We start from the raw sequence: 25,854 nt of genomic DNA, 5'->3' as shown, positions 1-25,854 counted from the left end.
GGATTAATGTTTTCAATGTGCACATTGAGGAAGGTCGTTTGAAAACATTCACCCACATCAAACCCACCAACCATATGCAATACTTAACACTTCTACAGCTTCTAGCCATTTCACACCAAGAAAGCCATCTCATTCTCCCTGGTCCCCAGCAGACAACACCTCACCCACCTTCCGACAGAACTACAACCTCCGCCTACACAGCCTTGGTCAACCGTGGATATCCTTCCACCCTGGTCACTAAAGGCCTGCACAAGACCTGGAGCAGACCCGTTCGCGAGACATCGCTCCTGAAATGCCATGCAACCTGCGCAACACCCTCGCTTGAGCAGCTTGTATGCCCGCCTGCACAGATCGTTCCTGGCAGGCATTGTAGACCCGGCGGGTACCCGCAGTCTTACGATACCTAAGCCCTGCGTCAGGTCAACCTTGCAGCAGGTTTTAGCATATGTAGATCCAAACGTGCGCGCAAGAATATAGTTCCACTGAGACGGGTTCTATTCCGACACAACTGCATACTTGCAAGAAAACAGTTATTTAATTTGTAATATACAGACAAAATAATACATTGATTAGCAGGTATGGACTTAATTGGTTGCAATCACTGTGCAGACGAACTTAGAACCGCAGATTCGCCAACTCGAATCTGTAATGCGTTGAAGAGACATTGAAACTTTAGAGCGAGTCGAGCGAGACTGAATGCGTTGCAGAGCGCGTGAAATCGCTGGTACCAGTGTTGCACCTCCCACTATTTTAACCCTATGTTTATTGTAGAGCGGCGAGAATGGCTGAATCTCCTGTTCAGCGCGCGGTTTTACCCGAATGTTATTTTGGGCTTCATCCGAAAGGAAATGTTCTTCAAAGTCAAGCAAGTTGTTTTAAATGCATAATCCTCCTTGCGGCAACAAGATCAAAGTAAAACAGGGCGTGAGGTGATTTGCCGTCAATGTGCACACGAATTGTATCACGGGTGTTGAATGATTTGCGGTTTGAGTTTAGCAAGAGGAAACGATTGTTTGTTGTTTGACGACAAAAGAATCTCCGCGGTATTAAAATATATCGCAGTGAGAAGAAACATGTTTATTATTTGGACGAGACGTCCTTCAACTCGGTGGGTGGGGGAAGGGGTAATAAAACATGGAAGGATACCACCATGCAAAACCACCGCCAGGGCTGAAGAAACCGACGATGAGGGGAAGGGGGAGGCTTATTGTTTCACCCACTGGCGGCAATGAAAGCTTTGTTGAAGGCGCATATTTACTGTTCCGCGCAAAGAAAGGGAAGGGTGATTATCAGCAAGAAATGGACAGACCAAGATTTGAATCCTGGTTTAGTGAAGTGATTCATAAATTGAAACCAGAGTAATAGCGACAGACAATGCACCTGATTGTATATATCACCAATAACAAATCATGCTTTTTTGGTGGTACAACTTGAAGTGCGTGTGTCTTACAGTAACGGATGTATTGCGAACGAAGCAACCAAGTTTTTCATAAATCTATTTCTTTCTAAACCAAAAACAATAATTTGTCATTAAATTCAAGAGGAGCCTATCGTTGTTTACTTTTATCTTTGTTTATTTTTATTTTTGCGTGCTCGAAATATACACACATGCTCTCATGTTTAGAAGTTGTTTCGCTCTTATATTAATGACACATTTATTAAATAATATATGCGCAGAAAGTACTTTTAAAATGTTATGTTTCAGGAGACAAAGAGAAGCAAAAATACAATCCACTTGACATGCATGCGGGTTTTGATGTGTTGTGCGGTTGGCAATACTGTAGATTTTCTCAGTGTCTCCGATGTAAGCAGCTCGGCGGTTGAGGAAAGACTGGCACGGAAGATTCTGAGCTCAGTTCTCGCGCGGATTGATACATAAAACCTGCTGCAAGGTTAACCTGACGCTTGGCTTAGTAGGTCTCAGTTCGTTCTTTCCATCAACTGCAGACACCTCCCTCTACATGACGTAGTTGCTTCGAGTAGAAACTGCACCGGGCCCACACCGTTCTGCAGTGTTGCCAACTGCAATAGATTTTCACTACTTAAAAAAGGGAACTCGAAGCTTCGTAAGCCACATCACCAATGAAATGAGATTTACGAATGTTGCTACCCCCCCCACACACACATTCAAATAGGTTTTCCGTGGCACAGGATCCATAAGTATATGTCGTAAACAACCAATATACGTATATATAGTGATATAGGACGGGACTGAAACATGTCACGTTCGACGCTGAGGTCGCGAGTCGAACAACACACTGTTCTACTGCGAACACCAGGGCCGTAGCCAGCCAGGGCCATTGCCGTTACCCTCGTTTGGGGGGTAGGGCCAAGTACTTGGATAAACGTGCCAACAAGAACAATCACAATAATAGTAATAAAGTAGCATGAAAGGCATTATAATCCTCATAAATCACGCAAAAAGGGGATAGAAGTCGGTTCTCACGAGCATTTGTGTTGAAACAGAGGATTAGAAATATTTTTTTTTCAACACGTCAATTTCACATTAGCTAATAATGGAAAACAAGCACACAAACTGTTTTTGAAAGAAAGAAAGTGCATGATAAATGCATTCCGAATGTACAGACATATGGCGTGTAAAATTTCCATCTACAATATTTTCTTTTCACATGGAGCGACGTATTACATAATCAATTCATCCAACTCGTAACAAACCAACATTAATAGCAAATAATATCACGGGCCGCCATAGCATTCTCTGTTTTAAAACTTTTTTCACTTAGATCGTTCGGCGCTCAGGGCCGACTCCCGCTACCCCTTTGCTACGGCATTGAACTTGATGAGACTGGATAATATTTTATAATATATTTCTACTTTCATAAAATTTGAAATCAAGGGGTTGCAATTACCCCTCCATTCCCCCTCAGCAGGTGCCCTTGGCCGTCTGGAAGGAAAATGCAAGAAAAATATGAAAATTAATTCCATCTTGAGTACCCTTTAGCCCTGCTACTCTTAAATTCTGCTAGTCTGTTTTTTCTTGTACTTTAATGTTTGACCCCACCCTTGCCCCTCCGCTAGACTTAATTTCCGTCCAAGGTTGTGAGCAATGCACCCTACCCCCTCTGGTTGCGCCACTGCGTGCCTGGTTAAGGCACCATGCAATGAAAAGCAATTAGTTTTCAGTGAGGAGATTTTTGTTTGCTCGATCATTCATTTAAATAAATGAAGCTGTAATACTGCGTGCATTTCCTGGCAATAAGACAAAAACTGCTTACGCTGAACTGAAATCGCTAAGTATATAAATTCTCCTTGGAGGAGAGAGCTCCTCCTAGGACCTCTTAGGATTTACGAGCTACGTAAGTAGGCAACACTGGCTGAAGCTGTCCACGTGGTGATGAAACACCTGGAGCGACACGCTGCCGGAGGGCTGTTTCCTTCCAGCAGGTTTTGCAGGCGCCCGGGTCTTGTTGAATGCCCAGTTACCTTGTAAGCGCAGAGCGCCTGGAAGACGAAGAACCCGGGTAAAGACGCAAGTCGACTCGTTGCCGTGGGCAGGCTAGCAGGTATACCTGTCCTCACGGGCAAGCGGGCAGTGGGTAGGTAAAATGCAGACTATGCTGGCCTCTACTGGTCACCAAACAAATATCTCGAGTTGCCTCATACAACACCAAGATACTTGTCACCAACCCTCCTGTATTCGTCACCCAATATCACCCCCACCTCAAGAAAATCAGACACATCCTACGCTCCCTCCTCATCCACAGTCATCCGACACCAGAAACATATTTCCTGGTAAGCCCAAACTTGCTTTTAAACGACCCCCAAAACTCCAAAACACCCTGGTCCACCATACCCCTTCACCTCACAACCAATTCCGCCATGCTCACAGATGCAACCGTCCCAGCTGCAATACCTACCCAATTGTTGTCATTTTCTACACCCTCTATACCAGTGATTCTCAACCTTTATCAGTCCGGTACACACCTTGAAGGATATTACACTTCATGGGATCCATAATTATGGGCGCCGACATATTTACTTTTAGAGTTGTGCACCAGTAGTGTATATGGTGCATTCTGGCTGATGAAAATTTCCCCCGCTCCGGGGCATCAATTGCTCTGTATTATGCCACTTCCAAACCTATAGTTCACATATCCTCACACTCTTTCATGAGCTGTTTTTCAGCTCATGAAAATGAGGATTGGGGTGTTGCCAAATTTCCTTACTCAGGGGATGTGTATTCCGATACTTACTTGTCAAGTATCTTTCTCTCCCTTCTTTTTCCGAGACTTACTAGATCCATGTGGGGATGAAACCGTACTAAAACTTTTCTGTGACTCGTTCGTTCTTCACATCGTGGACGAAGGTCTTCTCTGCGATCAGGACGACGCTGCAAATGGTGTCGTCGGGCAGGGCATCGTGAAACTCGCAAACGATCTTGATGTTTGTACGGTCGTTCACCACAACCTGCTTCCTCTTCGAAGTGTTCATGACGAACATGGACCTGTGGGCCATGAACTCGTTGGGTGAGTAGTACTGTTCACGTTGCCGACCGTCACCCTCTTGTACGCTGTCTGCGATGTTCAGGTTGTAATTCTCGCGCGGAAAAATCTCGTTGCGACCATTTTTGAAGTAGGCGTTCTTGATCTTGCAGTTGTCGAATTGGCTGTAATATTTTTCCTGGTTGTTATCCCTCTCTGTCTGGAAGAGCACGACCACGAACTCGGGCATGTCGTACTGGATGCTGTTGAATTGTGTAGTCACATCAAATTCGAAATGGTTGCCGGAAGCCGGTTTCTGCACGCACTGGTAACCGTAAAACTGAATGGGCACTTGCGGATTCTTCAGGATGTCGGACTTGCACTTGAGAGCGTAGTTGGATTCGTATTCTACTACGGGCATACGCAACTCCATGTACTGCATGACGCACTTGACAGCGTCGGGTAAAGTATTTGAAAGTGGAGTCCTCTCCAGTGTCAATGTACTGCAACGCATCAGCACGTCGTTGTCGGCTCTGCGGAACGTGACGCGCAATCGTCCCTTCCAAATGATCTCCGTGTAGTCGGAGAAGAAACTGGTCAGCAGACGCATTGGAAACAGCACTGTGTGGCTTTTGGTTTTGATTTTCGTACCTGCTTCGAATTCCCCTGCCTGATAGTAAGCAGGGTCGCCCTTGGATAGTTTCAATGTTCCCACGGCTGTGGAAGTGATGCCGGGGTAGTCGACTCGATCGATGACGGTACCATGCTTCCCGACTTCTACCTGCAAGAACGGATACGGCATGAAGTTGTCTACGAATATCAGATTCACGTTGGTTCCGAATGCCTCTCCATTTTCCTTTTCCACTACTGTGAGGAAATCTCCGACGTCCACGTCGTACTCGATCTCTCGGTTCGCTTCATTGAGATTCGCGAACGTGCGACGGTTGGGAGGGAAGGACTGCAACTCGTAACTTTTTATTTGCTCCATGGTTATTTATACGTTGATTTCTATGACGGCTGTGGTCGTGGCTCCGGCAAAATCCACCACGTCGCCCTTCATGTTGGTCACTACCAATTCTATCTGGTCGATGCTGTTGCGAGACATGGGGAAGTAGATGGTTGAAGAGGGGTGTGAAGATGATCGGTTCCATGAATTCTGAGTTCGGTTTGAATGTTGCGATGATGGCTGTTTGCTTGTGACTGCCGATGCCGTCAGCTTTGGTGATTATGCCTTCGGCCACGTTGCAATGCACGTTCAACGTCTCGATGGCCAAAAATTTTGGAATCTTGGAGCCGATGTATTTGATGCCTGCCTCGAGCTTGGTGTGAGCAGCACTCCCCTCGGCAATTGAGCTTGCCAAGTAAACATATTTTACTGCCCGGGTGTGATGCTGATCTTATCGTTGCCAACCTTGATGGTGTTGTTGTGCTCGGTGACGTTGGGAATCAGGTACATGCTGTACAAAGCAGGGAGGACAATGGATTTTGGATAAATGATGTCGTCGTGCAAGGTTAGTTTCAAGACCGAAGTCTCGCTAGGGAGATGGAACACTCCTATGTTTCAAGTGCCACAATGCTTTCTGGAAATATTCGAATGTCGGGTTATTTATTCGAGAGAGAAAAGCGAGCATGTAAGTGCAAAGATGACCGCAGTTCAATTCCTCAAAACCCTGGATCCGTTCGTCGTTGTAGTCTAGATTCGAGGAGCCTAGATACTTGACCAAACCTGCAGGGGGTCGACTTCCGAACGAATCGAAGACGAAGGCTTTGTTAGCTTGTTTGTGGTAGCAGATCCAATTCTGTGCCTGGATTCTTTGAACTGTCTAGGTTGACGACGTCGCACTCTCGTTGAAGCGGGCAGTTGCGGGGTAGAGAGTCAGACATGAAAACTCTCCTGAAGCGTTTAATGCCTAACGGGTCGATCAAAGCTTCAATGTCGTACATCATCAAGATCGTTTTCGAGTTCCACAATGCCCTGCCCGAAGACACCGTTTGCAGCGTCATCCTGATCGCGGAGAAGACATTCATCCACGATGTTAAAAAACTGTTCAGTAACTCGATCGTTAAGTACTGTTTCATCCCCCACATCGATCGAGTAACGATACTTGACAAATAAGTATCGAAATACACATCCCCTGAGCAAGGATATTTGCAACACCGCAATCCTCACTTTCACGAGCTGAAAACAGCCCATGAAAAAGTGTGAGGATATGTGAAATATAGGTTTTAGAAATGGCATAATACAGAGCAATTGGTGGCATATAACCCATGCCCCTGAACAGGCGGAAATCTGGCAACATCGCAATCCTCACGTTCACGAGGATCCTCAAAATCATGTGCTGAAAATGCAGCCGTAAAAGAGTACCAGGAGATGACAAAATATGTTTGGAAATGGTGTATTACAGAGTAATGGGTGGCAAATAAGCATCAAATTTACAACCCCTTAACAGGGGGAAATTTGGCAACATCGCAATCCTCATTTGCATGAGCCAGAATGGCCCATATACACTAGTTGCACCCAGTTTATAATCATATTTTTGCTAACATCGAGTACTTTAAGAATACGTGTTTTAAGCTTGCTTAAACATATTACTCATCGAACTAATGTGACGGTCGGGGCTGTCTTTTCCGAAATAAGCAGGGGTATGTTGCGTTTGATGGTGGTTAACTTAATTCATAAATCTGAGTGCGCGTCTAATCTATTTTTGACACTTGCTTTTCACTTGAATCCGAGATGAAAGAAAATCCCTTTTCACACGAATATGAGGTGGAGAACGACATGAACAATTCTAATGCCTCATGCGAATGTCGGTCGGAAATATCAAGCAACCCCTTAAGTCGACATGCATGTGACACACAGTTCATGAAGAACTCATTGTAACGACCGAAAGGAAAACGACAGATATCAAATTCCCTTGAGTTAAGGATCAGAGAGATACCGGTTAAAAGCAATGGCAGAGCGTGAATAATAGAAATGTAGAGTTTAGACTACGTACAACACGGGTTGAATTTAATTTGGTAAAACAATACATATGTTAGTAGTTGAAATGTACATGTAATAGGGTTGTTAAGTTTAAATTTTCGAGCCCGACGACCCACCAAACGCCCCTCGGGACCCAGGAGTGAGCCACGTCCATAGGTTGAGAAACGATGCTCTAGATCCACACACTACCTGGCAAATTCATTCTCTACCCCAAAAGAAACCTGCCACACCTCAAGCCTCATCTATATCTTCACATGCAACATCTGTGGGAAACATCCACAGACCTAAACCTGATAATCAACAATCAGCGATCCTCCACCCAAAACCAGGACTTCACTGTTGCTGTGTATACCAACCACCACAATATAGCCTTCAACGACTGTTTCTAGGTAGCGATCATCAACTCATTCCAATTCGCCAATAGCTCAGTACGTAAAAGATGGGAGAGGGCCTCCATATCAGCCATGAGTGCAGCCATCCGGGCATCCTGTAATGTTCCCCATTCTCACCCCCTCATCTTCATTGCTACTCCTTCCATCCTCCCACATTGCACCCCCTCCCATGACAACATACTACACACATTTTTCGACAACCCTGGGAGAACCATGTTTTTCTGGAAAATTTACAATTTCGATCTGGACATGGCAACTTTGCAGGTAAAACTCGCACTTCCGTTTCCGTCACGTTTTTTCCCCTACACCTGAAGATGTGGTTCGCGGCCGCGAAAGTTCAAATTTTTCCAGTGTCTGGGGAGTTTTTAATTTTTTGCTTGTTATATAATGCAGGAAATTTGTAATGTTTACTGAAAGAAAGCAACAAGATAGAAGATTTGATTTGATTTGTTATTTGAAGTCCACTTTATGCACAGTAAGGCTAATCGGGACTGGACCTACAGTTTTAAAGTGGGATCCGAACCACTTGTGCCTCCACAGGGTATCGAACCCGGGACCCCTTGATTATAAGGCGAAGACGTTACCACTGCGCCATCGGGGAGGCCCAAGAAGATAGAAGACAAAAAAGTTAAAAGTATAAAATGAATGTACAGGAAATGTGACATTAAAAACCTATAATTACATGAAACTTGAGAATTGGATAGGAAAATGACACCATAAAAAATATTCGTAGTAACTTTGTTGCAGAGTTACGCAATTACAATGAGGAGAGGAGAAATGACAGAATTAAACCGAAAAGAAAACTTCATGAAATGGCTTTATTCCAGAAAACTGCACGAAGAATGAAATGAAAGCACAGAAGACCAGGAACGGAAATATGAGAGAAAAAGGAGTTAGTTTGTTCGTGTTTGGAATATTTTCACAAAGCTAATTTCAAGTTGAAGCTTTGCGTTGAAACTAAACCAACAAGAAATACGTGACTGCTTTGATGAAGCGAGTTTTTGCGCTGCAGAATTACATCTGCAGTTTGAATGAGAAGGAAAGGTAAACAGGTAGATAAGATAAGACCGAAGCGAAGTTATTTTTTTTGGCCACTGGAGATTTGCTGTATGCCCAGGAGCGTAGCTATCTGGTGGATGAGAGTGGACTTAGCCCACGTGAAACAGTCTCAGTCCAAGGAGATCACGAGAAACTATCAACATTATTTTTAGTAGAGCAAGATGAAGAGATACAGAAGAGGGAGAAAGAAAAAAGAGATAGGAAAACGAAGACCGAAATTTAGAAAGAAAAGGACAGAGACGAAATGTAGAAAGAAAGATTGATCGAAAAAGAAAGAGACCGAAATTTAGAAAGAAAGAAATACCTGAATTTAGAAGGAAGGAAAGCAGAGAGAGACAGGAATTTTCAAAGAATGAAGCAAAGAGAGGGATACCGGAATTTAGGTATTAAGGAGGAGAGAGAGAGAGAGAGATCGGGATTGAGGTAGAAAGAAGAAAAGAAAGAAACTTGAATTTAGGTAGATACAAGGAGAGAGAGAGAGAGAGAGAGAACGGAATTTAGGAAGAAAGAGGGAAAGAGAGAGAGAAAGAGATAGATCGGAATGTAGAAAGAAAGAAAGACAGAAAGAAACCGGAATTTAAAAACGAAGGGATAGAGAGAGACAGAAATTTAAAAAGAAAAAAGTGAATAAACAAATTGAACAAAGACATGGGTAGGGATTGAGAGAGGGATCAAAATTAAGAAAGAAAAGGAGAAGGTGATGGAAATTAAGAAATGAAAGGGAAAAGATCGAAATTAAGAAAGGAAAGGTGAGAAAACGAAATTAAGAAAAATGTGTGTGGATATATGTGTGTGTGTGTGAGAGAGAGAATCAGTAGCTAAAACCAACGAGCACACCAGAAAATATTGGTCCAACCGAACAAAATTTTCTAGCAACGTCACATTATACAGGGTGGCTCAATAAGTCACTTAACACCCTCAGTACAAGGCCACTGCGGCATGGAATTTGAAATTGGCGATGACCAATCATTACCTGGCCAAGGGGGAACCACATTGACGCCACCCACACGGTCGGCGGCCATCTTGATGTCCGCCATCTTGAATTCAACTTCAGAATTTTAAATGGGAAGGGGGTCGTGCGACATATCAAAATGGGCTAGAATTTCACGAGAAATGCAATGGTGAAGGTTTTTTCGACGTATCTTTAACCAGTAAAAGGTTATGACTGAATTCTTGTACCAATTTGCTCCTTTTCGAGGTGTTAGAAAAATGCCTTAAAATTTGTTTAGCGCATCGGTAATGCATCGAGATCAAAGTGACGTCTATGGAGAGACGTTCGCATGCCATTGCACATTATTTTAATCGGATACATCCATGAAGAGCTATGCATTATGAATGGTTGTCGCGAACAATTTACAGTGTGACGCTTCCATTGAATTAAAAGTCCTTCACAGTGACAAGGCTAATGTTTATGTTCATAAGGAAGTTTATAAACAGAACATTCGATGATTTTTATCTGATAACCCATTTTTGACAGATCAAAGCTGAATGGTTAGTGTTGGTAAGTTAATGGTGTGGCGTGCTGTGTGGAACACGATTGGTTAGTCAATTTTCCATCAACGGAACCTTAAATGCTTAGGGCTACTTGGATTTGTTAAATAAACAGGTTTTTTCATCCTTGCTTATGGAAGAAGGTACTTTTTACAGAGTTTTTTCAATAGGAAAGAACACCAGAACACTTATAGGAACGTTATGAACCTGTTTTTGTCCAAAGTTAGTTATCAGATGACAAGGGTCACATATTCTGAGCTCATATAAAGAGCTCTACGTGGACGGATATGCAGTTTCGCATATCGGAAGTAGGATCAACCCGGGAAGATTTTAACCAAATTAAGACACAAGGAAGGAAGTTCACAGGAAAACAAACAATGCCTCACTTTTGTTTTATCCCTTCCTCGGCAACAATGACAGGACCAGAGAAAGGATCCATCTGGTAGCTTGGATGGCAGAAGAGGGGAAGAGAAGGAGAAGCCATTAGTTTATCAAACGAGTACAGAACGGGACAGGCACAAAAAGCTACCCTTTTTTTTCGCAGAGGTGGAGGAAAGTGTTTGGCAGGAAGACAAATCAGCCGAAACCAAGACTTCGGGAAGGACCCTCCTGCTGCGAAGTTTCTCTCGCTTTAGCTTGTGATGGTTCGCAGGTGGATGTGTTGAAGTCTCAGATGAGCTTTGGGTGGAGTTATTTTCGCTGCCGGGAAAGACGTGTTGCAGAAGGGAACCCGGACAAGAAGTGCAACAAATAAGAAGCTGTAGGCCATTACTCTGTGTCAACACAGGAAGAACCTTTGAGATCCATCAGTAACAGGTCGTAAGAGTTTGTCTTCACGGTGCAAATGAACCATCACGGATGCATCGGCATATTTCTCTTGTCTTCGTTAATTTTCAGAATCCTTCTGCGTATTGTACGATGGTAACATGTTACCATTTTTTTTATCTCTGTAGAATGAAGATGAATGATGACCTGCCATGTATTGGCTTTTGTGAGGTCACTCATCTAGGGGTGTACGGGCTGATCCTTTCTAGAAATTTCAACCAACTAAGTGTCAACCTCACTTCCACGTAGTACATCCTGGACTCCATTTTGGAGACTGACAAGGATATGACGTTATCCTCTGTATGAATTTGTTGATTAATTGATTGAATTGATGTTTTAAGTCCACTTTATACACAGTAAGGCTAACCCGGACTGGACCTACAGTTTAAAGTGGGATCCGAACCACTATGTGACTCCACCGGGTTCGAATCCGGAACCCCTTGATTACAAGGCAATGACACAACCACTGCGCCATCGGGGAGGCCCTATATGAATTGTGTGATTGTCTCTTCATTCATCTCATTGCATCAGCGATTAGCCAAAAGTGTCAGAAAAGCGAAGTAAAATATCCTAATTCAACCAATCAATCATCTCCATTGGTCTTACTGAGAAGTCGACTCACGGTCTTGCCACCCAAAGTTCCGGGTTCGAGACACGACCTGGGCACGGGTGTTGCTTTCTCCTTCCATTAGTAAACGAAAGTAACAGAAAATCGAGCCTACATAAGTCGAAAATATAATCTTACTATCCACGAGTTTACATTGGGGGGGGGGGTTGCGTAACTTTGCATTTTGGGAGTGCAATGGTCATTTTGACTCTAAATATACCCTAAATTGGGTCTTAATGAAAAAAAATTAGGGACTGTTGAGGAAAGTTTGGGAGATGTTGCAGGTGTTTGGATACACCATTATTACATCACCGTCAACTTCAGCAGTCAGTATCACGTGACCTAAGTCAGGAAAGAACAGTGCTACTGAACATCGTACAAGAGAGTAGGAATTTTTACCCATGTTGCAAGTGGAAACGGTTTAAGTTGATTATTAAGCTATACACGATCTGTAAAAAATATAAATATTTACAGAATCCCATGTATTCCTTATGGAGAAACAACTTCAAGTTGACGCTAATCCATTTGAAGTTTCAACTTTTCCCCACCACAAAACAAATTCTTCAACCTGTTTTCTTTCCGTTCATGTGTTTTGCTACGCCATCGGTAGTTTGACATTCTCAAGAAAACCAGTAAAATAAAACTCCCATAAGAGCAATGCTAACCTAACAAGGACTTTATAAATGATGAACCTATCTTGACATATCGACGTTAAAGTCTCGCAAAGAAAAGAAACTTTGTCACAATTTTGTCTTTATTTACTTTTCCAGGTAGTGGAAGACTGGAAGTATGTGTCGATGGTGCTTGATCGGTTCTTCCTCTGGATCTTCACCCTGGCCTGCATCGGCGGGACGTGCGGCATCATATTCCAGGCTCCCTCCCTCTACGACAAGCGCATTCCCATTGACCAGGAGCTCACGGGAATCCCCTTCGGATCAAGTTACTTCAACAAACCAGCGGACATTGGCTTCCCCGAAGAATAGGACGCATGCAGGAACTCTTGGGATGACCAAATTCTTTTCAGAAGGATGCTGGTGTTATTTTCTGCAGGTAACATGATACGTGCTCATTTAAACTAAATATACGATTACAGTCCAAAACGATATTAATTGTTGATGACGTATTTCAGTCAGTTTCCAAATTCGAGAACTTAGAATCAAAGAGCATTGAAATGGTGTTATGGACGATCAGAACCTGACTTTGGATATAATTTTCTTTAAGAAAATTTGTCAACAATTATTTCGCTATTTTTTAAATCTATAACGTGTTCGTAATGCTTTTTTCAGCAGCTGAACTCCAATTGCTTAAAACGTTTCTGGGTGAACCTATACGCCTTAGGATTTACATTTACAAATGGCTAAATGTTATTAAACAAGAAAAATGTAAAAGTAAAGGAAAAGTAATGAAATGTTGTAATCAAATAGGAATGAATCCGGCCTCCTCGGTGACGTGTTTCTGACGCCGTCTCCTTGTGATCAAGGGGTACCGGGTTCGATACCCGATAGAGGCACATACTTCTTTGGATCTCACTTTCAACTAAAGGCCCAGTCCCGATTGGTCTGTATGTGCATAAATGTAGGCATGAAGTTAACAGTTCAGATAAACAAAACAGTAATATTTCAAACATTAAGCTGTGTGTTCAATGAAGTGTTTACATGGTTTTACATTAGCCACTTCGAATTGCGAGGCAAAAGTCTATCAACGTTTATTTTAAGTCCACTTTATGCTGAAATAGGCTAATCGGGACGGAGTTTAAAGTGGAATGTCAACAACTGTTCAATGTGACTTAATCGGCTATCAAAGCTGGATTTCCTTGTGTACAAGGCGACAACGTTACCACCATAGGCCAAGCCTATTTCTAATTTTAAAATGTTAGTGTGAGAAACATAGTGGTGCGAGTCAGTACAATGTGATTTTCTAGAAAAGAATGTGTTTTAATTGTATGCTTAGTTTTCAGCTATTTCCTATACGTAAAAATACCTTGACTAAAAATGAAACCACATATTATTTTTACTATAAATCTAAAAATGTGGCATATGTACGAGGTAGGAAATGTCTAGGAATAACTCAAATTTTGAATATTTTTGAAATTTGAATTTCCATCGCTACGATTCTAATTACCATCTGGAACAACATATGACTAAAAATCTCATCGTATTCGTGGTTATTACCTTCTCTATTCCATTTTTATCATGTGTAAAGGAATCCAGTACCACATAATCTCCATATTTGGTTTCAAGGGAATTGATTTTATTCTCATTTCCAAACTTCTGCAAATAACATTTAGGAAGATCATAATCAATAAATGGTCAGAGTTTCAACCTTCGGCCGTTGAAAATCTCATTTAACCTACGAAAATTGAACGTAAACTCGATTTGAGGAGGAAATTGTTATTTATTTGATGACGATCACATTGATTTTAAAAGAGTTTAGCATCGAGGATGCTCCTATGGGAGAAATGTTTTGTATTTCCGATTTATGACGAAATCTAATTTCATGGCTGTCCATTTGTTTCAACCTGCCATACACACAACTGTGCTTATTTTGTCCTTGCATTCACGAATATGCGGATCGATGTATGTGAAATACATACGTGTTTCAATGTTTGAGTTTGATGCAAAAATATTCGTTATGTTGGGCGGATTTAGAAACGTCATTTGAATTTATAAAAATACCTATCACTGGCGATGATATTGAAATATAATAATGGTTTTCTAATGCCTTTACAGACCACAGAAACATTGTTTTCTTCCATAATACTAACTAAAAGTTATGTAATGAATAACGAAATCTAATAAGGGTAATAGGAAATGTTTATAGTAATGAAAACATTGTTCATCCTCTTCCTGAAACTTAGAATTCCAAGGATAAATAATGTATTTATGTAACAAAGTAAATTTCTAATGATGAAACAAAAACAGCTTTCTTTAAATGTGTGTAAGATATAATTCACACACAACATAATTTGCATTGTTTGTATTAACATTAATTTTTCAATACTTTGTGTCCAAACAAAATTTATTTTATCAAATCAGTTAACACGTTACAAATTTTTAAAAATAAAAACTAGAAATATGCCAATTATACTGTGTAAATACAATCGAATAATGCATATAATAGGAAAGATTTATTCATGATATTTTGTGAATTGACTTCTCACTTTTTGAAACTAATAAATAAATCCCCAGTTATTATTTTAGTCAAGAGATGGAAGAGTGGGTATTATTCTATAGAGTATCTACGTTATATGATATTTTGTGACATTCATTGAGAAACTCTATACTACATGCATTTTTTTACAACCCATTGCCCTAGTTAATTATTATTTTAAAGTAAGAAGAAGCATCCGTATCATTGGATGTCTGCACAATCATATCATGTTATCTGCACACCAATCCCGAATGGTAAGAACCAATCACCATGTTGCCTCTTTCATGTCATAAATTCTTTCACATATGTGTACATATGTACGTGCATATAAGTACATGTTTGTTCGAATATATATTTCTAAGCATAAGTACATGCAATTATCACATGATCAAATTCATATTGTATAACTAGGCACGCTTAAGTAAGTTTAGTGTACAATAAAAATTCGTGTAAACGTCACTACTTAAACTGCTATGTGTACATTGTAAGTCACGAACATTGCACCATGTTTTCCAGGGAAAATTTATTACTACGATCTGATTAAGTATGTAATATACAATCAATGATCAGTGCGTATGTGTTGTTATGAATCACTCGCAAATGATTTGTATGTAACGAAGAAATATATAATACATACACACATATATATATATATATATATATATATATTTATGATGATATATGTTAGCAGAAGTTTACAATCTGAAATGTAAAGTTTGTTATAGCCTATGTTAGAATTAGCATAGTTGTTGTATGTGATGTAGGATTACATTTAAATTATATATAAAATGCTTTTCCTAGTTGGATATAATATAAGAATACATATTAGAATTAGTGATTATCGAAATAACATTTGTTAGCTTTATTTATTGACACTACTACATTAGGGTGCGTGTTGCATCAAGTATAAAGTTTCTATAGGAATATTTCTGTAATAGTATTGTTTGCAGTCTTTATCCTGATCAAGGATATAACAAGAATTTATATGAGTGTTGAGAATTAGGTTAACGATGCTCGTAATTGACTTACGCTTTCACATTTCATGTCTACAAAATAAGTTAACTTACAGAAAGAAGAGAATGGAAAAATAAAGTGATTTTTCATTACAGAAAGAAAGTAGAATAGGGGAACGGAATTGTGTACACATTAAAACATCTCGCTTCATTCAAAATCCACTATTTGTGCAAGTTGGAGGCTGATTTGTTAAATGAGGACCTTTTAAAAATAAAATTACGTTTAATCGATTGCTGATGTAATGTTTTAATGTTCGTAAAAAGTGACGGGATTAATATGCATTCAATTTACAATCTAAAGGGCATACATGATCACCTTGAAAATGATATTGCTATTGAAAAATAGATAAGAATATTACGATGGGGGAAAATTAATGAGATCACAAATAGCTATAAGGAGTATTTCGGATATACCCAATCCCCGAAACATCCCTTTGTTCTACAGAAAAAAAATAACAAAAGAAAACAATTACTCGAGTTAGGATATCCCTTTCAAGAATACTAAGACTGGCAAAGCAATTTCATATCCGATTAGTTGGTTTGGAAAATATCCAAAACAGAAAATCTGATGCCGAAACAGAAATTTGGGTACCCGGATATCGGATAAAAATATCACTCTGTTTCCACAAGAGATTAAGATGTAGCAAGATAAATCAATTGAAGGGAAGGTTGCTAATGTGAAATGTGAAATATTTCCTGTAAACATTTAAATTTATCCGTAATATGTTGTATGATTGGGATAAAGACTGGTATTTGGTTCCTTTAGGAAAACGAGTGAGTCGTAGGCTTCAAGGAAACTTGAAACATTTTATTAGTTTTTTTGTGTACTGTTTGCTTCTTTACGAACTGTTTTTGCCAATAGAAAAGGTTTGAAAGATCACTTTGCATATGAACAGGATTGATTGACGAATTCGAGCAATATAAGGTACGAGAAATGCTAATAAAATCAACGAGTTTGAAATAAAATATTATTACAGAACGAAGAGTAATTGGTGTGACCGTTTAAAGCAAAGCTGTTTAGAACTATCAGAGATCTACTTAAGCAGTAACTTGACTTGATTTTTCTGAGTACAAATATTGTGTTGTGTTAACTGGCGGAAGTTGCCATCAATCTGATTAGTATTCTAATAAAACACATTTCAATAATACTTCATAACAACACCATAGTACTATTTAAAAAAAATGTTCATTATTCTCATAATTTTAAAGTATGTATATAATTAAGAGGCATAATGTGTTTTGTATACCTTTAAGTAATAACTACCACAAAATGTTCAAAAAATTGATTGAGGTAAATTGTTAAAATGAACACCCTTGTTATCCTTAATGGAAATTATTAACGGATATTAATTTTCCAAACTCGTTTCAGCTGCTACAGAACTAAGCTATAGTTGTGAATGTTAAGAATTGACGAACATTTTTAAGGTGTAACTGTTGAATGCTACGTATTGATTGGAAAGATTTTTTCATTAAAGTAAAAGATAATGCGATCATTTCTGGTGCATCAATCGCATTAAATAATGCAACATTAAGTGTGAAAATTATATTTGGTATTAATGTCTGGCCGCGGTCAGCAACTTATTACATTACATATAACGGAGACACGTGTTGATAATAGATGTATGCGTATATAATTGTTAAATTGAAATGTTTTGAGGATTTGTACAATTTCAAAGAACCAAATTATTCACTGGACAATGTTTAAATTTGTAAAAAATATTCTCGACTGTTCAAAATTGTGCAGAGGTCAAAGTAAAATAATAAAAGTATTGTTGCTTTAAAGACTTAGGTTGAATTAGGTTTCGTAGATACTTTTATTATAATTAATTTTACTACATGTAATGCAAGAAGGTATAACATGTTCGACCTAGAATAACAAATTATATATTCTCTGTTATACGGTATATTCATGTTGTCTAATATTAAAGGTTAACTAATACATGTAAGCCATGAAAAACTAAAGGAAGTTATATTGTAAAAATTATAGAAAAAGGCCAAATTATTTTCAGTCTATTTACAACTTAGTTTTTCCGATACAATTTTAGTTATATTCTTGACAAAATTGTGCATTAGAGATTGATTGTGCAAGATGTATTTGTATTACATGGTGACGTTGTCTCTGTCGATAAATATATTCGAGATTGAATGTCATCTTCTATTTCGGGTGCAACTTGTATTTCAATTCTGGATACCATGTGTAACAACGAACTAGGAACAATTGTTAATTACTTGTTAATATTTATTTCATTTGTACGATAGTCTCTTGCCGTTTCTAAATCACCACATTTGAAGTTACGAGAGAATTACTAACAATAATTACTTCAAATTTATAGGTTACACTAGATACAAATATTCTACTCATACATTTAGAATATAGCATTATTAATTAAAGAACTGTTTGAAAAGAGTCATATTTTAAATGTAATTTCAGCACCATGGCCTTGCGGTCTAAGGCGTCAGGCTTTGGGCTCTGACTACGGGACGCGTCAGTCCTCAGGGGGAAGCGTAACAACTTTTCTCCTGAGATTTCGGCCTGTATATGGTACCGATGGCCATCCACCATCGTGAAGAAATTTGGGAGCTACGAATGGGTAGTGTAACCCGTTCGTGGAAACCTACAATGACGACTGGGGTTCGTCGTGCTGACCTCACGTCACCCTGTAACTGGTTGGATGATCAGCCACCTCTGCTGAGGTGTTCGATCATTCAACCAGTTACTGGATGACGTGTGGGAGTGAGGCCTGCAGTTAGAAGTTAGGCCGTTGCCCTCAAAGGCTATCGCACCACGGGTTTCATTTATGTTATTCTAATTACTGCATAGATTTATTTGTTAATATTTGTTAGTCTACAACCTCAAATGATTTCTTTGAATTTCTGCTCGAAACTCAATATTTTGAGCAACTAACCAGTTTTCTAAGAAGCTAATTATATAATTTCTGAAACTGGTTCACTAAATCCCCTTCCATACTAGATTTTCTGTTTGGAAGTGGAAGTAAAGTTTTATCAAGTAGTGTACAATTTCTTACATTACATGATATGAAATCAGAAATTCTGGCAATTATTGTTTCTTGAAATACTTATTAAGTAAAGATTATAATTTTAATACCGAATAGATACTGTAGCTTGAACAAATTCAATTTTTGTATTTATCTCGTAATTAAAAAATTCGAAGACATTAACATGCAATACAAACAACATATATTTCTGTAAATGCAAGCTTATAATTTTGGTTAACTTAAAATTGATTTAATTTATCCAATTTGCTGATTACAACACATGAAATTCATTCTAATTAAGAGAACATGGCTATATTCAAAATGCAACAGAAACTTGAGTGCATGAAATTGATGTAACCAAATAAATACAATGATAGTTACACTATTCAGCAATGTCGAAACTCGTGAATCTGCTGGCTTTTCATTTTGTATGCAAGTTTGTATTGATTAATTGATTTTAATTTTAATAATCTAATATTACAATTTATCGATAGTGAACAAAATGAATGTAATGCATAGTGGTTAAATAAGCTTAACTGTTGTTCGAGAGTGACCTATACGAAGATCAATTTGTGTTGCGTTGGTTTTGATATATTCTACGTATTCATAATATAATAATGCATAACTTCATTAAAATTAAAATTCTGGTACCTTTCCTCATGAATCATATTCTGAGTATGTATAAATTGGGTTACAAATTAATTCATAGAAATTTATATTAAGATAAGTTTGTATTTATTTACTGTCTCAATGCCTGGAGTTCTATCACACTCACTGTATATATATATCTATATACGAGTATATTCATAGAATGTCATTATGTTTGTGTTCTTTGTCCATGTCGTATCATTATGATGTTAAGTTTCTTGGATTGTTAATAATAAAATGTTACACGAAATTATATGAGTTACTATAATTCAATTCCTAATTCTTGTTTTGTGAGCATGTATAGATACGGTGAGTTTAGAAAATTGCCAAGCAATGTTTAGATACAATTTAGTCTTATTATTGTAAGTCAGATGAAATGCTTTAAAAATTCTTAATAAACGCGTCAAGTTATCGTCAGTACTCCTACAGAGCTGTCGGACAAAACAAGTAAACAACTTATTAGCCACAAACTAGAATCAAAACAAGTTTTGTGATGCGTTTTACGCTAATGAAAACTCCACAAGTTCGAACTCTCTGTGACAACCTATTCAATAGTTCGGAGCAATCGAAAGCAATTTTTGGTGTGTGCGAAGGTCACCAAAGTTGGTACGTCAACACTAGAAAGAATTTCGGTGAAGCCTTTCTAAAAATTAATTCCTTTTACGATATCTCAAATAGTTTTATTGGCGATTTACTTAGGGGAGGAAGTCAGTAGTTGATCCAGTGGTTTGAATTCCACGTAAAACTGTAGATCCAATCCCATCTAGCTTGTGCGTGTAGAGGACTTGATAATATTATGTTATTAACTTTTCGTTAAATTTTTTCTATCCAAAATAATTTTCGTAAAGAAATAAGTGAAAGCAGGGTTATGTTTTGCATAATAAATAATTTCAGGATACTTCGTAGGCTTAATGGTAGGGGGTAGATAAGACTGTAGATTATCGAGGGTCTGGTGTCTGAATTCCCAGCCAGTACCGACCCTCTGCGAGACTTGTGTTGTGTCATGACAATGTATATTTGTGAGTGTTCTCTCATAAAATTAATCTTATTACAATTCATCCTGATCATCGCGATTAGCCAAAGATGGTAGAAAAACTATGTAAAACGTTATAGTACATCCTCCAGTTTGCCACACTTGAGAAATAACGAATTGTCTTCGAAGATTGTGATTAATGTAAATCTAACTGTCTTTGGACGAAAGTAATATCATATTGATTGATTGAATTAGGTTATTTGACACCGCTTTTCTGGCACTTTTGGCTAATAGCGACGATGATGATGAATGACGGTATGGTGAAATTAATGACGGGACTCATTCAGGCCGGGATTTGAACCCGGATACCGTAGCGTCGTAGCACGCTACGCTAACTATTGTACCACGAAGGTCGACTAATTTCATATCGAACATTAAAGTAATAATAATAATAACAACAATAATAAAGTTTACTGAAGTTGTAACATATTTTCACTAACTTGAAAGAAGATATGAGTTGTTACGGATATAAGGGGCGAACTCGCAAAATAAAATAAAAGTTGCGGGAATCTGCAGTTTTGCAAACGTCTGTCCTATTCTAAAGCAAACACGAGTGTGATTCAATTGAAAACCTTAATTACTTATTATGAGGCAAATGACGAAATACAGAAACATTATACATACATCATTTTTCGTACCAATGACGTGCATTGCACGTATTCCAGCGCTCCGGAAGTGCATGGATACCTCGTGAGAAGAATTCTTTTGGTAGTGACTGTAACCACTCGTGCGGAGCGGTTTTCATCTGTTGATCGCTTCGGAAATGCTTGCCTTCCATCGCCTCTTTGATCCGTCTGAACACATGAAAGTCGCTGGGGGCGAGGTCTGGTGAATAAAGTGTGTGTGTGTGAGACATTCAAATTTCATATTCTGGATTGTCGCAACCGTTAAACTGGCAGTATGCGGTCGGGCATTGTCATGCAGTAACAATACAAATGAAGTCAAAAGTCGTCGTTTTTACTCCTGATTGCAGGGCGAAGGTAATTTTGGATCAGATCTGCATAAGAAGTACTGGTCACTGTTACTCCCTTTTCCATGCAATGTTCAATTATTACCCCTTTTATATCCCAGAAGAGAGTGAGCATGACTTTTCCTGCTGAAGGTTGGGTGCGGAATTTTTTGGATTTTGGCGACGAGTTTTTGTTTCAGATTGGTGAACGTGCACCCAGGTTTCATTTCCTGTAACAATCATTTTCAGAAATCCATCATCTTCGACCTGGAAACAACGCAATAGTTCCTCACAAGCACCGACGCGACGGTCTCACAATTCAGCAGTCAACTGACGTGGCACCTATCTCGCCGACACTTTATTAAATCGCAGCACATCATGGACACCATTGTGTGCTGAACCAACACTAATATCCAAAATGACGGCTATTTCCTTCATAGTAATACGCCTGTTCTCTTTCACAAGCTCTTCACTGCGGCGATGTTTTCGTTCGTCAGTCCGCGGTGTGCCTAGCCCGGTCGCGGGGCGCCGCTTTTAAAATTTCTGCACCACTCGCACACTTGCTGCAGGGACATACACGAATCACCGTACTGCACTTTCATCCTGTGATGAATTTCAACTGGTTTAAATAGAAGGAGTATGTTCAGATAAGAAATGAAGCCAAGGAAGCACAAAGAAAGAATCATTGGAAGAGTTCGGGTTAGAAATAGAGAAAAAACTATCAAGGGAACAGTAGAAAATTCTGGCAGATAGTAAAGGAAATGACAGGAAAATATGGGAAAAGAATAAGGAACATAGAAGATGAATCAGGAAAGATCCAAACAAAGATTGAAAATATAGACCAAAGTCGGGCCCCCAATTGATTTATCGATTGTATATATTTTAATATTAAAGTAAACAATGGTTTTTCATTGTTAAAATACTCTCTAGTAACTTGCCGAAGGTCTCCCTGTGTCAGAATCCACTTTAGGCAACACTGCCAAGAGAATTCTCAATTATAGCAAAAGGTTGCAAAAATGAGCGTTTTGAAAAAGTACTCCAAATTCGGACCCCCTACTAATATTTGTAAAACAAATATTATAAATGGCAATTGAATGGTAATTTAAAGTAGAAAATATAAAACAAACTGAGATTATGTAATATTATGATGATCTTTTTAGACACAGTTACGTGAGTACTTATGTGTAAATTCATAGCAGAATGGATAACCTCCAAAACAATGTTTTGTAGTCGTTCTGCTCTAGCAGTTGGCCGACGAACAGACGGGCGTTTTCTGTGTCTCTTCAGGAACAAGGTGAGTCATTCTCGTCCGGTCAAACTGTATTTTTTAAAAGGATAGTCAATATTGTTCCGTTCCGTTGATATGCCATACGTCTTAAATCTGAACGCGTTAGACCAAAATACGTTCTCTCCATCGCTAAACAATACTCAACAACTTCCACCTTTAGCTCTGGTGTAAGTACAGTCAGACGACCCATTTTTGTCTGGGATGTTTCTTCAGGATTCCAGTATCTCTTACTGGATAACACGTTGTTTTAGAAACAAAAGTATTAGCAGCTTTCTTCCAGCCCATTTTCTTCGTTCTCATTGCACCTATCGCTCTGGCCATCGACTCATGGGACCAGCACATTTTCTTGTTGCTTCTGCCTTTTCCTGACATTACTTGTAACCTACAAGTGACCGAGCCTTCCGCAAGATATAACGGGAAAATGGGGGTCTGACTTTGGAACATGAAGGGGCCCGACGTAGGAAAAAGGCCATTGTTTCGAAATGTCGCCATAGCCACTTGATACCTTTACCAAACTATTGTATAATCACATATGTTCTTAGATCTACTTTACTTTTACATATTAGTAATGCGACACAAACATTTACTAATGTAGAAGTCAAAATATGATGAAATTACTGACCGTTGAAACATTTTCCCTTCAGCAGGTAAAGAGAAATTCATGCACCCACCACACGCTGCTACTCAAAACGAAATAAAAATTAACGAGGCCACTGGCTCGTGACGTCATTCAGAATAGTCTAAGGTGGTTCCTTGAAAAGATAAGCTGGGGGTCCGACTTAGGGGGTGGGGTCCGATTCGGTCACTTCCTCTATTGAAGACATGGAATAAGTATTACGAAAACACATTTAGAAATGAAAATGGGAAGATGAATGAAGAAGATGCAATAGAGAGTGCAAATGTAGAAGAGGATGGAAGAGAAGAAATAAGAATGCAAGAAGTGGAGGGTGCAATAAAGAGAGTGAAATTAGGAAAAGCAGCAGGAGCAGACGGGGTATACCCAGAACTAATAAAGATGGGAGGAAAGAAAGTTGTACAATGGTTGTGGAAGATTTGTAATGAAGCATGGAAGAGAATTAGAATACCCAAAGATTGGGAAAGAAACATGATCAAACCAATACACAGAAAGGGTAGCACTGTGAAATGTGAAAATTATAGAGCAATCTGTCTACCTTCAGTAGCTCTAAAAATATACACAAGAATCTTAGAAAGAAGGCTAAGAGATGGAGTAGAGGAGGAGTTAGAAGAAGAACAAGCAGCTTTCAGAAGAGGAAGACAAACGCAAGATCACATTTTCACGCTACGACAAGTTATAGATAAATTCCTTAGCAGAGCAAAAGAACCATTTCTAGCCTTTTTGGATTTAAAGGCAGCTTTCGATATAGTACCACGACAACAACTATGGCCAGCATTACAGAAAATAGGAGCCTTAGAAAAACTAGTAAGAAGAATACAAAGTGTCTACAAGACAGTTTAAGGAATAGTGAGAATAGGAGGCGAGAAATCAAAAGAATTTAACATGAACAAAGGAGTTAAACAAGGAGATAGTCTCAGCCCCTTACTATTTATAATACTAATGGATCAAATACACAAACAACGTAGAAGAAGAACTCAAAAATGCAAGGTTGAGAATAGGATACTGAAACCAGTTTATGTACAATCACTTCTGTATGCTGATGACATAGCATTAATAACATCAACTAAACAGGAACTACAACATACAGTAATAGAATAGGGCAGATCAATACAAGATAGAGAAATGATAGTGAACCTAAAGAAGAGTAAAGTAATGCACATATCAAAGCATGGAAATGAAGAGAGATTGGAAATAATATGGCAAGGAGAACAGCTGGAACAAGTGAGTAGATATGAATATTTGGGAACAATAATAATAGGCGATGGCAAAGTAGAAGAAGAAATAAATAACAGAGTTCTAAAAAATAAAATATATTACCAAATAAGTAATACAATAGTAGGAAAGAAGGAGGTACAAGAAAATACTAAATCAAGGATTTATAAAACCATAATTACACCAAACAATGCTCTATGGCATAGAAAGCTTAACGGTTCAAAATAAGCACAAAAGTAGATTAACAGCAACAGAGATTAAATACCTCAGAAGAGCCGTAAGAAAAACCAGACGAGATAGAATCAGGAACACTAAAATCTGGAAACAGCTTCAAGTAGAATCAGTTGAAGAGATAATAGAGAGAATAACACTGGGCTGGTATGGTCATGTCATGAGAATGGGAGAAGAAAGAAAAACTATACAAGTAATGGAAGCGAGACTAGAAGGAAGGAGAGGAAGAGGAAGACCTAGAATAGAATGGGAACAATACCTGTCAGAGATGGTTAGTAAAAGAGGGAAGACACTAATTCAAGTTAAGAGAATGGCGCAAGATAGGAAGAGGTTTAGCAGATGGCTGAAGGACCCCGACGCTTAACAGCACGAAGGGGAAGAAGTAAGTAAGTAAGTTAACACCTTCACTACTCAAAAAACGCATCACAGATCGCTGCTCTAAGGCGGTGGATGTAGACAATGGGGCGGCCATCTTTGCACTGACGCTGCTTCCTTCTTCAGTGTTGCTGCATCATGTTGCCACCTGTTGGTCATTCTTTCAACCACAAGGATAACTCCTGCCCACTTAAAAATCAATCGTACAACTTTTCGGAATTTTATTGCACTTTTAAGGTTTTCATTGAATAACCCTCGTATCAAGAGTATTAGACGTTGCGTGAGTTCCTACAGTCGTAAATGTATAGGATACAACAACAACAACAACAACAAAAATCGACCTTTGTAGGATTCGCTCTCAATATCCGCAACGCCTCGTATAGCAACTATCATGACAAAAATGATAATTTCGCTTTTTCTTTCAACGTTTTGCCATGATTAAAGGCGTAACAGTGTACAGCACTATCTGAAACCTCACACGTTGCAGAACCACGTATCTACTTCGCGGAGTGTTCTACTTGAG

At 39.0% G+C, this 25,854-nt stretch overlaps 2 protein-coding genes across 2 annotated transcripts in view; one reads left to right on the top strand and one right to left on the bottom strand.

The window, feature by feature from the left end:
• Positions 1-19,820, top strand: part of nAChRbeta2 (nicotinic acetylcholine receptor beta2) — a 264,693-nt gene extending 244,873 nt beyond the window's left edge. The window contains exon 11 of the mRNA XM_083140885.1: positions 12,570-19,820. Within this exon, the coding sequence (XP_082997011.1) occupies positions 12,570-12,782 (213 nt within the window). The 3' untranslated portion in view covers positions 12,783-19,820. The remainder of the gene's footprint in view (positions 1-12,569) is intronic.
• Positions 1-25,854, bottom strand: part of LOC146002867 (acetylcholine receptor subunit alpha-L1-like) — a 361,057-nt gene that overhangs the window by 10,931 nt on the left and 324,272 nt on the right. The window lies entirely within an intron of this gene.

This window comes from Lepisma saccharinum, chromosome 19 (assembly GCF_977018435.1).
Source record: "Lepisma saccharinum chromosome 19, izLepSacc3.1, whole genome shotgun sequence".
In the NCBI taxonomy this organism is placed as follows: domain Eukaryota; kingdom Metazoa; phylum Arthropoda; class Insecta; order Zygentoma; family Lepismatidae; genus Lepisma; species Lepisma saccharinum.
The sequence above is the reverse complement of the archived record's forward strand: the minus strand, read 5'-3'. Positions and strand labels throughout refer to the sequence as shown.